Raw genomic sequence first — 15,894 nt, forward strand, 5'->3', positions numbered from 1 at the left:
ACACCTATCATTCTCAAACTCTTCTAAAATATAGCAGAGGGAGGAACACTCCCAAACTCATTCTACTAGGCCACCGTCACCCTGACACCAAAACCAGACAAAGATGTCACAAAGAAAGAAAAATACAGGCCAATATCACTGATGAACATAGATGCAAAAATCCTCAACAAAATACTGGCAAACAGAATCCAACAGCACATTAAAAGGATCATATACCATGACCAAGTGGGGTTTATCCCAGGAATGCAAGGATTCTTTAATATACACAAATCAATCAATGTGATAAACCATATTAACAATTTGAAGGAGAAAAACCATATGATCATCTCAATAGATGCAGAAAAAGCTTTCGACAGAATTCAACACGCATTTATGACAAAAACTCTCTAGAAAGTAGACATAGAGGGAACTTACCTCAACATAATAAAGGCCGTATATGACAAAACCACAGCCAACGTCATTCTCAATGGTGAAAAACTGAAACCATTTCCTCTAAGATGAGGAACAAACCAAAGTTGTCCAATCTCACCACTATTGCTTAACATACTTTTAGAATTTTTAGCCACAGCAATCAGAGAACAGAAAAATATAAAAGGAATCCAAATCAGAAAAGACAAAATAACGCTGTCACTGTTTGCAGATGACTTGATACTATACACAGAGAATCATAAAGATGCTACCAGAAAACTACTAGAGGTAAGCAATGAATTTGGTAAAGTAGCAGGATACAAAATTAATGCACAGAAATCTCTTGCATTCCTAGACACTAATGACACTAATCATGAAAAATCTGAAAGACAAATTAAGGGAACATTCCCATTTACCACTGCAACAACGAATAAACTACCTAGGAATAAACCAATCTAAAGAGACAAAAGACCTGTATACAGAAAACTATAAGACACTGATGAAAGAAATTAAAGATGATACAAACAGACGGAGAGGTATACCATGTTCTTGGATTGGAAGAATCGACATGGTGAAAATGACTATACTACCCAAGGCAATCTACAGATTCAATGCAATCCCTATCAAACTACCACTGGCATTTTTCACAGAACTAGAACAAAAAATTTCACTATTTGTATGGAAACACAAAAGACCCCAAATAGCCAAGGAATAAAAAATGGCTCAGAAGTTTTTAAAAAGAACCAAATCAAAATTCAAGAACTGAGAAGTAAACTTCGTGACCTTCTAAGGATTTCTAATCTGTGCTCTGTGGTGAAGAAGCAGAAATATGGACCTTACTTTGAATGTGTGTACTTCTGCCTCAGGTTAGAGGCTTGTGGCAAGGAATGGCTGGTATAGGGAAAAGGCTAGAAGCTTATTCCTAACTGCCCTCTTCCTTACTTATCTAGAATTTGATAGTGCTCACAAAAAATATGCTATTTGCTGTTCATTGCAGCTCTATTTACAATAGCCAGGACATGGAAGCAACCTAAGTGTCCATCGACAGATGAATGGATAAAGAAGATGTGGCACATATATACAATGGAATATTACTCTGCCATAAAAAGAAACGAAATTGAGTTATTTGTACTGAGGTGGATGGACCTAGAGTCTGTCATACAGAGTGAAGTAAGTCAGAAAGAGAAAAACAAATACCGTATGCTAACACATATATATGGAATCTAAGGAAAAAAAAAGGTCATGAAGAACCTAGGGGTAAGACGGGAATAAAGACACAGACCTATAAGAGAATGGACTTGAGGATATGGGGAGGGAGATGGGTAAGCTGGGACAAAGTGAGAGAGTGGCATGGACATATATACACTACCAAATGTAAAACAGATAGCCAGTGGGAAGCAGCCGCATAGCACAGGGAGATCAGCTCGGTGCTTTGTGACCACCTAGAGGGGTGGGATAGGGAGGATGGGAGGGAGGGAGACACAAGAGGGAAGAGATATGGGATCATATGTATATGTATAACTGATTCACTTTGTTATAAAGCAGAAACTAACACACCATTGTAAAGCAATTATAGTCCAATAAAGATATTAAAAAAAATGCTATTTGCCATAAAACTCATTATTCCTTTGTGCAGTGATTTTGTAATAGTTTTGTCACCTTTATATTTCTGATTTCCCAGCAGCACTATCTCACATTCTGATGCCCCCTAGAAATACCCTACCTTATTAAGAGTCTAAAGAAGCTTGGAGATACACCAGAAATACATCTACACGTGGAACAACTCCTACAGAACACCTACTGAACGCTGGCAGAAGACCTCAGACCTCCCAAAAGGCAAGAAACTCCCCACATACCTGGGTAGGGCAAAAGAAAAAAGAATAAACAGAGACAAAAGAATAGGGACTGGACCTGCACCAGTGGGAGGGAGCTGTGAAGGAGGAAAGGTTTCCACACACTAGGAAGCCCCTTCACGGGCGGAGACTGCGGGTGGCGGAGGGGGGAAGCTTCGAGGCCGCGGAGCAGAGCGCAGCAACAGGGGTGCAGAGGGCAAAGCGGGTAGATTCACACACAGAGGATCGGTGCCGACCGGCACTCACCAGCCCGAGATGCTTGTCTGCTCACCCACAGGGGCAGGCGGGGGCTAGGAGCTGAGGCTCAGGCTTCATTCGGAGCGCAGGGAGAAGACCGGGGTTGGCGGCGTGAACACAGCCTGCAGGGGGTTAGTGCACCACGACTAGCCGGGAGGGAGTCCGGTATAAAGTCTGGACCTGCCGAAGAGGCAAGAGACTTCTTCTTACCTCTTTGCTTCCTGGTGTGCGAGGGGAGGGTCGAGCGCTGCTTAAAGGAGCTCCAGAGACGGGTGCCAGCCGCGGCTAAAAGCACGAACCCCAGAGACGGGCATGAGACGCTAAGGCTGCTGCTGCCGCCACCAAGAAGCCCATGTGCGAGCACAGGTCACTATCCACAACCCCCTTCCGGGGAGCCTGTGCAGCCCGCCACTGCCAGGGTCGCGGGACCCAGGGACAACTTCCCCGGGAGAACGCACGGCGCGCCTCAGGCTGGTGCAACGTCACGCCGGGCTCTACCGCCGCAGGCCCGCCCCGCACTCTGTGCCCCTCCCTACCCCGGACTGAGAGAGCCAGAGCTCCCGAATCAGCGGCTCCTTTAACCCCGTCCTGTCTGAGCGAAGAACAGACGCCCTCCTGTGACATACACGCAGAGGCAGGGCCAAGTCCAAAGCTGAGCCCCTGTGGGCTGTGAGAACAAAGAAGAGAAAGGGAAATCTCTCCCAGCGGCCTCAGAAGCAGCGGATTAAAGCTCCACAGTCAACTTGATGTACCCTGCATCTGCGGAATACATGAATAGACAACGAATCATCCCAAATTGAGGAGGTGGACTTCGGGAGCAAGATTTATGATTTTTTCCCCTTTTCCTCTTTTTGTGAGTGTGTTATGTGTATGCTTCTGTGTGAGATTCTGTCGGTATAGCTTTGCTTCCACCATTTGTCCTAGGGTTCTGTCCGACCATTTTGTTTTGAATTTTTTTTCTTAATAATTATTTTTTATTTTAATAACTTTATTTTATTTTACTTTATCTTCTTTCTTTCCTTACTTCCCTCCTTCCTTTCTTCCTCCCTCCTTCCCTCCCTCCCTCCTTCCCTCCTTTCTTTCTTTCTACTTCTACTAATTCGTTCTTTCTACTTTTTCTCCATTTTATTCTGAGCCGTGTGGATGAAAGGCTCTTCGTGCTGCAGCCAGGAGTCACTGCTGTGCCTCTGAAGTGGGAGAGCCAACTTCAGGACACTGGTCCACAAGAGACCTCCCAGCTCCACATAATATCAAATGGTGAAAATCTCCCAGAGATCTCCATCTCAACACCAGCACCCAGCTTCACTCAACAACCAGCAAGCTACAGTGCTGGACATCCTATGCCAAACAACTAGCAAGACAGGAACACAACCCCACACATTATCAGAGAGGCTGCCTAAAATCATAATAAGGCCACAGACACCCCAAAACACACCACCAGACGTGGACCTGCCCACCAGAAAGACAAGATGCAGCCTCATCCACCAGAACAGAGGCACTAGTCCCCTCCACCAGGAAGCCTACACAACCCACTGAACCAACCTTAGCCACTGGGGACAGACACAAAAAACAACGGGAACTACGAACCTGCAGCCTGCAAAAAGGAGACCCCAAACACAGTAAGATAAGCAAAATGAGAAGACAGAAAGACACACAGCAGATGAAGGAGCAAGATAAAAACCCACCAGACCAAACAAATGAAGAGGAAATAGGCAGTCTACCTGAAAAAGAATTCAGAATAATGATCGTAAAGATGATCCAAAATCTTGGAAATAGAATAGACAAAATGCAAGAAACATTTAACAAGGACCTAGAAGAACTAAAGATGAAATAAGCAATGATGAACAACACAATAAATAAAATTAAAAATACTCTAGATGGGATCAACAGCAGAATAACTGAGGCAGAAGAACGGATAAGTGACCTGGAAGATAAAATAGTGGAAATAACTACTGCAGAGCAGAATAAAGAAAACAGAATGAAAAGAACTGAGGACAGTCCCAGGCATTAAACGCACCAACATTCGAATTATAGGGGTTTCAGAAGAAGCAGAGAAAAAGAAAGGGACTGAGAAAATATTTGAAGAGATTATAGTTGAAAACTTCCCTAATATGGGAAAGGAAATAGTTAATCAAGTCCAGGAAGCGCAGAGAGTCCCATACAGGATAAATCAAAGAGAAATACGCCAAGACACATATTAATCAAACTGTCAAAAATTAAATACAAAGAAAACATATTAAAAGCAGCAAGGGAAAAAAAACAAATAACACACAAGGGAATCCCCATAAGGTTAACGGATGACCTTTCAGCAGAAACTCTGCAAGCCAGAAGGGACTGGCAGGACATATTTAAAGTGATGAAGGAGAAAAACCTGCAACCAAGATTATTCTACCCAGCAAGGATCTCATTCAGATTTGATGGAGAAATTAAAACCTTTACAGACAAGCAAAAGCTGAGAGAGTTCAGCACCACCAAACCAGCCTTAAAACAAATGCTAAAGGAACTTTTCTAGGCAAGAAACACAAGAGAAGGAAAAGGCCTACAATAACGAACTCAAAAAAATTAAGAAAATGGAAACAGGAACATACATATCGATAATTACCTTAAATGTAAATGGACTAAATGCTCCCGCCAAAAGACACAGATTGGCTGAATGGATACAAAACAAGACCCATATATTTGCTGTCTACAAGAGACCTACTTCAGACCTAGAGACACATACAGACTGAAAGTAAGGGGATGGAAAAAGATATTTCATGCAAATGGAAACCAAAAGAAAGCTGGAGTAGCAATTCTCGTATCAGACAAAACAGACTTTAAAATAAGGACTATTATAAGAGACAAAGAAGGACACTACATAATGATCAAGGGATTGATCCAAGAAGAAGCTATAACAATTGTAAATATTTATGCATCTAACATAGGAGCACCGCAATACATAAGGCAAATACTAACAGCCATAAAACAGGAAATCGACAGTAACACATTCATAGTAAGGGACTTTGACACCCCACCTTCACCAATGGACAGATCATCCAAAATGAAAATAAATAAGGAAACACAAGCTTTACATGATACATTAAACAAGATGGACTTAATTATATTTATAGGACATTCCATCCAAAAACAACAGAACACACATTTTTCTCAATTGCTCATGGAACATTCTCCAGGATAGATCATATCTAGGGTCACAGGTCAAGCCTTGGTAAATTTAAGAAAATTGAAATTGTATAAGTATCTTTTCCGACCACAATGCTATGAGATTAGATATCAATTACAGGAAAAGATCTGTAAAAAATACAAACACATGGAGGCTAAACAATACACTACTTAATAACGAAGTTTTTACTGAAAAAATCAAAGAGGAAATGAAAAATACCTAGAAACAAATGATAACACAGACATGACGACCCAAAACCTATGGGATGCAGCAAAAGCATTTCTAAGAGGGAAGTTTATAGCAATACAATCCTACCTTAAGAAACAGGAAACATCTCGAATAAACAACCTAACCTTGCACCTAAAACAATTAGAGAAAGAAGAACAAAAAATCCCTAAAGCTACCAGAAGGAAAGAAATCATAAAAATCAGATCAGAAATAAATGAAAAAGAAATGAAGGAAACGATAGCAAAGATCAATAAAACTAAAAGCTGGTTCTTTGAGAAGATAAACAAAATTGATAAACCATTAGCCAGACTCATCAAGGAAAAAAAAGGAGAAGATTCAAATCAATAGAATTAGAAATGAAAAAGGAGAAGTAACAACTGACACTGCAGAAATACAAAAGGTCATGAGAGATTACTACAAGCAACTCTATTCCAATAAAAAAGACAACCTGGAAGAAATGGACAAATTCTTAGAAATGTACAACCTGCCAAGACTGAATCAGGAAGAAATAGAAAATATGAACAGACAAATCACAAGCACTGAAATTGAAACTGTGATTAAAAATCTTCCAACAAACAAAAGCCCAGGACCAGATGGCTTCACAAGCGAATTCTATCAAACATTTAGAGAAGAGCTAACACCTATCCTTCTCAAACTCTTCCAAAATATAGCAGAGGGAGGAACACTCCCAAACTCACTCTATGAGGCCACCATCACCTTGATACCAAAACCAGCCAAGGATGTCACAAAGAAAGAAAACTACAGGCCAATATCACTGATGAACATAGATGCAAAAATCCTCAACAAAATACTAGCAAACAGAATCCAACAGCACATTAAAAGGATCATACCCCATGATCAAGTGGGGTTTATTCCAGGAATGCAAGGATTCTTCAATATATGCAAATCAATCAATGTGATACACTGTATTAACAAACTGAAGGAGAAAAACCATATGATCAACTCAATAGATGCAGAGAAAGCTTTCAACAAAATTCAACACCCATTTATGATAAAAACCCTGCAGAAAGTAGGCATAGAGGGTACTTTCCTCAACATAATAAAGGCCATATATAACAATCCCACAGCCAACATCATCCTCAATGATGAAAAACTGAAAGCATTTCCACTAAGATCAGGAACAAGACAAGGCTGCCCACTCTCACCACTCTTATTCAACATAGTTTTGGAAGTTTTAGCCACAGCAATCAGAGAAGAAAAGGAAATAAAAGGAATCCAAATTGGAAAAGAAGAAGTAAAGCTGTCACTGTTTGCAGATGACATGATACTATACATAGAGAATCCTAAAGATGCTACCAGAAAAGTACTAGAGTTAATCAATGAATTTGGTAAAGTAGCAGGATACAAAATTAATGCATTCCTATACACTAATGATGAAAAATCTGAAAGTGAAATCAAGAAAACACTCCCATTTACCATTGCAACAAAAACAATAAAATATCTAGGAATAAACCTACCTAAGGAGACAAAAGACCTGTATGCAGAAAATTATAAGACACTGATGAAAGAAAATAAAGATGATACAGATAGATGGAGAGATATACCATGTTCCTGGATTGGAAGAATCAACATTGTGAAAATGACTCTACTACCCAAAGCAATCTACAGATTCAATGCAATCCCTATCAAACTACCAATGGCATTTTTCACAAAACTAGAACAAAAAATTTCACTATTTGTATGGAAACACAAAATACCCCGAATAGCCAAAGCAATCTTGAGAACGAAAAACGGAGCTGGAGGTATCAGGCTCCCTGACTTCAGACTATACTACAAAGCTACAGTCATCAAGACAGTATGCTACTGGCACGAAAACAGAAAGATAGATCAATGGAACAGGAGAGAAAGCCCAGAGATAAACCCACGCACATATGGTCACCTTATCTTTGATAAAGGAGGCAGGAATGTACAGTGGAGAAAGGACAGCCTCTTCAATAAGTGGTGCTGGGAAAACTGGACAGGTACATGTAAAAGTATGAAATTAGATCACTCCCTAACACCATACACAAAAATAAACTCAAAATGGATTAAAGACCGAAATGTAAGGCCAGAAACTATCAAACTCTTAGAGGAAAACATAGGCAGAACACTCTATGACATAAATCACAGCAAGATCCTTTTTGACCCACTTCCTAGAGAAATGGAAATAAAAGCAAAAATAAACAAATGGGACCTAATGAAACTTAAAAGCTTTTGCACAGCAAAGGAAACCATAAACAAGACGAAAAGACAACCCTCAGAATGGGAGAAAATATTTGCAAATGAAGCAAGTGACAAAGGATTAATCTCCAAAATTTATAAGCAGCTCATGCAGCTCAATACCAAAAAAACAAACAACCCAATCCAAAAATGGGCAGAAGATCTAAATAGACATTTCTCCAAACAAGATATACAGACTGCCAACAAACACATGAAAGAATGCTCAACATCATTAATCATTAGAGAAATGCAAATCAAAACTGCAATGAGATATCATCTCACACCAGTCAGAATGGCCATGATCAAAAAATCTAGAAACAATAAATGCTGGAGAGGGTGTGGAGAAAAGGGAACCCTCTTGCACTGCTGGTGGGAATGTGAATTGGTACAGCCACTATGGAGAACAGTATGGAGGTTCCTTAAAAAAACTACAAATAAAACTACCATATGACCTGCAATCCCACTACTGGGCATATACCCTGAGAAAACCATAATTCAAAAAGAGTCATGTACCAAAATGTTCATTGCAGCTCTATTTACAATAGCCAGGAGCTGGAAACAACCTAAATGTCCATCATCGGATGAATGGATAAAGAAGATGTGGCACATATATAAAATGGAATATTACTCTGCCATAAAAAGAAACAAAATTGAGCTATTTGTAATGACGTGGATAGACCTAGAGTCTATCATACAGAGTGAAGTAAGTCTGAAAGAGAAAGACAAATACCATATGCTAACACATATATATGGAATTTAAGAAAAAAAATGTCATGAAGAACCTGGGGTTAAGACAGGAATAAAGATACAGACCTACTAGAGAATGGACTTGAGGATATGGGGAGCGGGAGGGGTAAGCTGTGACAAAGTGAGAGAGTGGCATGGACATATATACACTACCAAACGTAAAATAGATAGCTAGTGGGAAGCAGCCACATAGCACAGGGAGATCAGCTCGGTGCTTTGTGACCGCCTGGAGGGGTGGGATAGGGAAGGTGGGAGGGAGGGAGATGCAAGAGGGAAGAGACATGGGAACATATGTATATGTATAACTGATTCACTTTGTTATAAAGCAGAAACTAACACACTATTGTAAAGCAATTATACTCCAATAAAGATGTAAAAAAAAATGCTTGTGTACATAATGATTTATTATTTATAAAAGCCCCGTGGAACAGACACAGCAGGTACTACTCATACTTCATATGAAGCAGCTAAAAGTCAGTTTAAGTGCTCAAGAGCACGTAACTAAAGTCTGGAACTACCACTAAAACACTAGTTCTTTGATTACCTACACCAGTGTTTTTTCCCCCCCACCCTGTGACCATAATAATCTAGAATAATAGCTTTCTACTTTTTTGGTAACATTTCCAGTCATCCTACAATGACCTTTTTCAAATATCCCTGTAGTTTAGCAGGCAGTCATGCTCGCATACCCAGGTGGTTGACCTCAGTGTGGACACGAACTCAGTTTTCCGTGGATGTGGGACAGTGGCCCTCCATTGCTAATTGGTGGTGGGAAGAGCTCTAGATTTTTTTTCACTCCAGGGAAGTGACTCATCTTTTCAGAGTAAAAAGATGGAAATTTTTATAAGTATTTTATATTTGATCTATCTTTGCAAGATTGATATCTTCCTGGTCCAAAAGAACTTCAGTAGATTCTGGAGACACAAATACACAAATACGCTTCAGGATGGAAAGTACCTCAGAACAACTCTAGACATATGGGAACTGCATTGTGCCCTACATATATTACTCCATTTTCTCCTACGTTCTTAAAAGCTGGCACCATTGGAAACAAGAGAACTCGCTGCATCAGCCCACACGATTCTCCAACATGCATTACAGGTGTGGTGAGGGTGAGTCCAATCTTCACCGCCTTGAGGCAGCCAAAACTGTGTCGATCTGTCTGGCACCCTTCATTACTAGTAAGTTGGCTTAGTTTTCCCCATCTTTCCTTTTTAATAAAAGTATTCTCAGTTATATAGTTTGAAAAGTATCCTTCTGTGATAACTAGGGCAGGAAATTTTGTCACTAAAAAAATTTACACACACACATGCACAGTTTTTTTTCACACACACAGCAAAAACAAGCATGAATGAAAGTATAAAGCTCTTAGGACCCTCTCATTGAAAAGGGCTATACACCGGAACGGTAAATGATTGTCCAATTCTGATGCTGGAGAAGGTCAAGAAAAATGTGTTACAGATATGTGGTTTTAGCATGCTTCATCATATTAAGATGCCACATAGGTAATTATTATGGCCTAAATATTTGTCTATAGTTAACCAAATTTGCAAGAAAAGGTGACAGAAATGAGTCTTAAAACATCCAGATGCAATTTGGTTTTAAACATGCTCTGCCGTGTTAAAAAAAGAAACTAAATGGCCTGTTTATATGGCCATCTGACATGAGACATGTGAGGCCTGCATAGCAGTTAGTAATAAGGCCTGGTCATATTAGGCAGAAAAGTGAAGGTCATTTGAAATAATAATTTCTTTGAAATGTGTTATGCTCCAGCCATACCGAAATTCTTTCATTTCCTTACAACATGTACTTTCTCACCTCCAGACTACTTCACATACGCTTTTCCCAATCCAGAAAAGTCATTTTCTCTCTCTTCACCTAACTTCTACTATACCTTCAGGTCTGTGCTTCCATGTCACTTCCTTTAGGAATTCCAGAAGGATTCCTGTTATTAGTTATTCATGTTGTATATTCCCAGAGTAATCTTCATTGTTCCTATCAGAGCCCTTAAAGTTATTATAAATTATTTTTCTGCTAGACATAAGCTCAGTTCAAGGATTATTTTGATTTCCCAGTGCCTACTGACAGGGAGTAGTACACAGTGGGCATTCAATAAATGGTGATAAGTGCTCAGAAAAAAATATTAAAATAGATTTGGAGATAAACTGAATTGAAAGTATAAATGTTACGATTTAGAATTATTATTGGTCTTTATCTCAAGCTCAGGGCTATACACCTTAACCTTATCTTCCTTCTCAGTTTCAAGTGCCAGATTTTCATATTAAGGTTTAAGAATGAACTCTCTGATTGAATTCTCTGAGTTATAGAAATTATCCATCTCTCTTGAGGTGGTAGGGTAAGAAAAAACTAATCTGCACCTACCCTCAATGTTAAAATTCATCTACAGAACACCATAACGGTGGAAGGAAAACTGGAATTATTCACTGATAACAGGAATGTGTAAGTTGAAAATCTAAAAAAACTTCACACTATTAGAATTAATAAAGAAATTCTGTAAGTTCACTGGATCTATAAAAAACACTTGTATTTCCATGTAAATACAACGTTAGCTTTTTAGTTTCTAGTGAAACATTAGTTTAACATTAGTTTCATGATTGTAAATAGATTGGAAGATTCAATATTACTATCATGTCATCTCTCCCCTAATCCATCTACAGAATAATTTCAGTATTAATAAAAATCCCAGCATTTGTGTGTGTGTGTGTACGTGTGTGTGTGTGTGTATTGACAAATTGATTTCAAAACCTACATGGAAGTGCAGAGGCCTAAGAAAAGCCAAGACAATCTTGAAGAAGAAAAAGTTGGAGGATTCACACTACCATATATAAAGACACATTTCAAAGCTATAGACATTAAGAAAGATTGGTACTGGGGCAAAGACTAATAGACCAATAGAAAAGAAAAGAAACCAAGCCACACATATATGGTTGCCTGATATTTAGCAAAGGTACCATTGCCATTCGGTGAGGACATGAGGGTTATCAGTAGACTAGATAAATAGTTTGTGGTACACTGTATCAGATAATGAGATACTACAAGGCAATGTAGAAGTGTGGAATTCTGCTACTCACAATAACATGAATGAATCTCGCAGACAAAATGTTGAATGCAGGCATCTACATGAGGGTCAAGAACAGGAAACCTGATCTTTGGTAATAGAAGACAAATATTGGTTAGTTTTGTGGAGTTTATTGACTGGAAGGGACATGAACAACTCTTCTAGGGTACTTATAATGTGTATTTTTATCTGTATGATGGTTTCATGGTTTCATGTAAAAATCCATCAGGCTGAACAATTAAAATGTATGCACTTTATATATGCTATGTCTCAGTTTAAAAAAGGAGTCAAACATTAAGAGAAGCTTGCAAAAAAAAAAAAAACTTTTAAGGAGTTTTACGAAGAGGAGAATGACCAACAGAGATGGGGATGGGGGAGGGGACCTGAAGAATCCATTTGATTCAGCACCAAAGAGGCCCTTGATGAGACCTTTCCATAAAGTGGAAAACCTGCGTCCAGTTTTCAATGATTCAAGCTGTGAATGGAAGAAAGAACTACAAAAAGTTATGGTACATTAATCCTTGCTATCCAAGCAGGGAAAGAAAGAGGATGGCAGCTCGAAAGGGTTGTAGGGTAAGAGAAGAGTGTTTCTTTCTGAATAAAAATGAGGCTTTGTATTATTCCTTAACATCCATAAAAACTATTTCTAGTCCATATAAATCTAACTGGATCTCAAGTGTTAAATTCAGCAAAGAAATTTTTCTCCTCTGCTTTTTTGATCAGAAGAAAAAGTATACACTTTCAACGGAGTTTGGAAAATTACATACCAAAATTTGAATTATTCAACTTTTTATTAAAAATTGCCCACCTATAAAAGAGTTTGCTTAAATACATCTAAGTATGGGAGAGTTTACAAAATTAATTACTCTGAAAATGCACACCAAAATATAGCCCTTAACTCAATAATTATTTTATCTTCTCTCTGTCAATTCATGTGAAGTGTGCAGGCTAGTAATTGCTGAGTGATAACTACACTTTTTACTGTTCCATGAATGTTCAATACTGTTACATATATTTTGGTATTTTTTCCCTCCAAGTCCCTCTTTTCTGTAAACTTACAGTGATAAAAAGAGGAGATGAGTTACTTTTATTACAGATTCTACCTTATTTGAAACACACTAAGTTCATAAGATTTTCATAAAAAGTCCAAGGCTTTTCATAGAGTTTTATACTTTACTAGCAACATCAGCAATACTCATGCACAAAAGTATGTCTGCCCCCTCCCAGAAGAATATATAAACAGTAAATGACTTACTATAATGTGCTGATAAGGATCTATAAATGACATGTTGATTTCAATTACAGGAAATCTCTTCACACTTCAAAAGTCTTCTCTGGCACTCTAGCTTCTTTAAAACCTACAAAATAAACAATCCTTATTGTTAAGCCTTCTCTTGGATGTATTCCCAAGATTTAGATGATAATGGGTGTGAACCTTAGGAAGTAAAACTCTACCCAAGGGGACCAGTTAGATTGAGCTCCTTAATTGTTTATATGCATGGGTATACTCACATAATTTAGGAAAGGATAAACATATTCTGATAGTACTTCTTAATTTCCATATTTCTTTGTTCAAATTTATTCTGTGAGTAATTATTGGGAAACTCCAGGATTTTTTTTTTTGCATTTGCCAAGTATTTCATGAGAAATATATTGAAATTACAGAAAATTAAAATTGTTTTTGTACTATTTATAATTAAAAAACCACATGCCACTGTTTGTTTTCTTAACTGGATCAGTATTACACAAATTCACAATAAAAAAGGAACATTTTTCACTTTAGCTATTTGTTAAGAATTTTAAAAACATATTCATGTTAAATTTCAATTTTAATGCTGATGTTTTAAAAGAAATGTTTGTTCATTCTGAAGTACCAGTTTAATTTGAAAGCAGCTAAATATTAAACAATTAGAAAACAGTGCTGTACAAAATGATGGAAACAAGCAAAAAGTGGAACTAGAGAATAACCTGAGACCTGATCTCTGGAAAGGAGCTAACTATAGAAGGTGAGGCGGAATGAATTTAGAATATAGTGTTCCAGGCGGGCAATTTGAGGAACTGAGAGAAGACAAGTGGCTGGTGAATGGTGAGCAAGAGTGAAAATGGCTTATGATGAGTTTGGAAATAATAGTCATGGACAGATCATGTAGAGCCTTGTAGGCAACTGTTCACTAGATATAGCTCACCTATTCTCCAGGACACAGCTTAAATGTCACCTTGACAGAGAAGCCTTCCATGACCTTCAGAATACGTTTGGTCTGCCTGTTACTGGTTCCATTTATACCTTGTACTTCTCTTTCAAGCCTTTCATTCCACTTATACAATGTCTGCCTTTCCTGAGACAATTAAAGATGCATAAAGTTGGTGACCACATTTATCTTGTTCAAAGAGTTATCCATCCCTACTGCCTAGCGCTATGCCTAAAAATATAGTAGGTTCAGGATAAATATTTGTTGGATAGATGGGTGGATGGATGGATGGATATTACATTATGTCAGGTTTATGTATGAAGGAAATTCACAGACTAGCACTGACACTCTCTTTTGATGTCTCTCTTTTTCATTCCTAACTATCCTTAACGTCAAAGGATGTTAAATATCACTCTCTAATTAAAAAAAAAAAAGCAGAATAAGTGAAATTCCAGAAGGTGTAAGACTAGTACTCAAAATGTTTAGAGGAAGTTTGTTACTGGCGCCCAAAGTTTGGTGTCAGCAACTTTATTTCCTCTTCTCATTTCCATTCATAACCCCTGTGTTTACCACCCAACTATTCACCACTACTACTGTCACTACCATATCCTGCATCAAGACCTGGATAGAGGCTCTCTATATATTAAAGCCAAAAGCGGGAAGCATGTGTACAACAGCTAACTGCCCAGGTCTATTAGGTTAGAAACTACAAGGCAAACAGATATTTAAAAACATCGCTCATGGCACTTTATCCTAGAGCAACATCCTTTTGTTCTTTAAATCCATTCAGGGGTATCTCTTTTCCTACCTTACTAAGCTTAAAAATAAAAACAAGAATGGAAAATAACTGAGCTGATACAGAGTCTGAACATTGTAAGGGAAGACTCCATAGAACGAGCAGAGGAAAGTCACTAAAACAAACAAACAGCAACAGTAAACTTCCCCGAGAAAGGATCAGAATCCATGAGTTGCTATAATATATAATCTAAAATACCCAGTTTTCAGCAACAACAACCACTAGAAACAAAAAAGAAAAACAGGAAATTGTGACCTCATGAGCCACACACAGGGAAAAAAGCAGTCAATAATAACTATCTCTGAAGGACCCCAGATTATGAACTTAAGAAATATTTCACAGCATCTGTTATACGTTCACAGAACTAAAGGAAAGCATGAATTAAAGGAAAGTATGTTGCAATAACATATCAAATAGAAAATAGCAATAAAGAAATACAGACATTAGAAAAAATAACCAAATGGAAAATCTGGAGTTAAAACATAACTGAGGACTTCCCTGGTGGCACAGTGGTTAAGAATCTGCCTGCCAATGCAGGAGACACAGGTTCGAGCCTTGGTTGGGGAAGATCCCACATGCCGCGGAGCAACTAAGTCCATGCACCACAACTGCTGAGCCTGTGCTCTAGAGCCCACGAGACACAACTACTGAGCCCGTGTACTACAACTACCGAAGCCCATGCACCTAGAGCCCGTGCTCTGCAACAAGAGAAGCCACTCCAATGAGAAGCCCGCGCACCGCAATGAAGAGTAGCCCCCGCTGGCCTCAACTAGAGAAAGCTCACACGCAGCAACGAAGACCCAACACAGCCAAAAAATAATAATAATAATTAATTAATTTTAAAAATAACTGAAAAATTTATTAGAGAGGATAAACAGATGTGAGCTTGTAGAAGAATCAGTGAATTGAAAGGTGCCTCAATAGAGATTATTCAATCTGAAGAACAGAAAAATAAAATTAAAATAATGAAGAAA

At 38.4% G+C, this 15,894-nt stretch overlaps 1 protein-coding gene across 5 annotated transcripts in view; it reads right to left on the bottom strand.

Annotated features, from left to right (window-relative positions):
* Positions 1-15,894, bottom strand: part of PLA2G4A (phospholipase A2 group IVA) — a 189,157-nt gene that overhangs the window by 123,202 nt on the left and 50,061 nt on the right. For all 5 annotated transcript variants that reach the window (XM_079928237.1, XM_079928236.1, XM_079928238.1 and 2 more), the window contains one exon: positions 13,191-13,293. In XM_079928237.1, the coding sequence (XP_079784363.1) occupies positions 13,191-13,223 (33 nt within the window). In that variant the 5' untranslated portion in view covers positions 13,224-13,293. The remainder of the gene's footprint in view (positions 1-13,190; positions 13,294-15,894) is intronic.

This window comes from Stenella coeruleoalba (assembly GCF_951394435.1).
Source record: "Stenella coeruleoalba genome assembly, chromosome: 1".
Classification (NCBI taxonomy): Eukaryota; Metazoa; Chordata; class Mammalia; order Artiodactyla; family Delphinidae; genus Stenella; species Stenella coeruleoalba.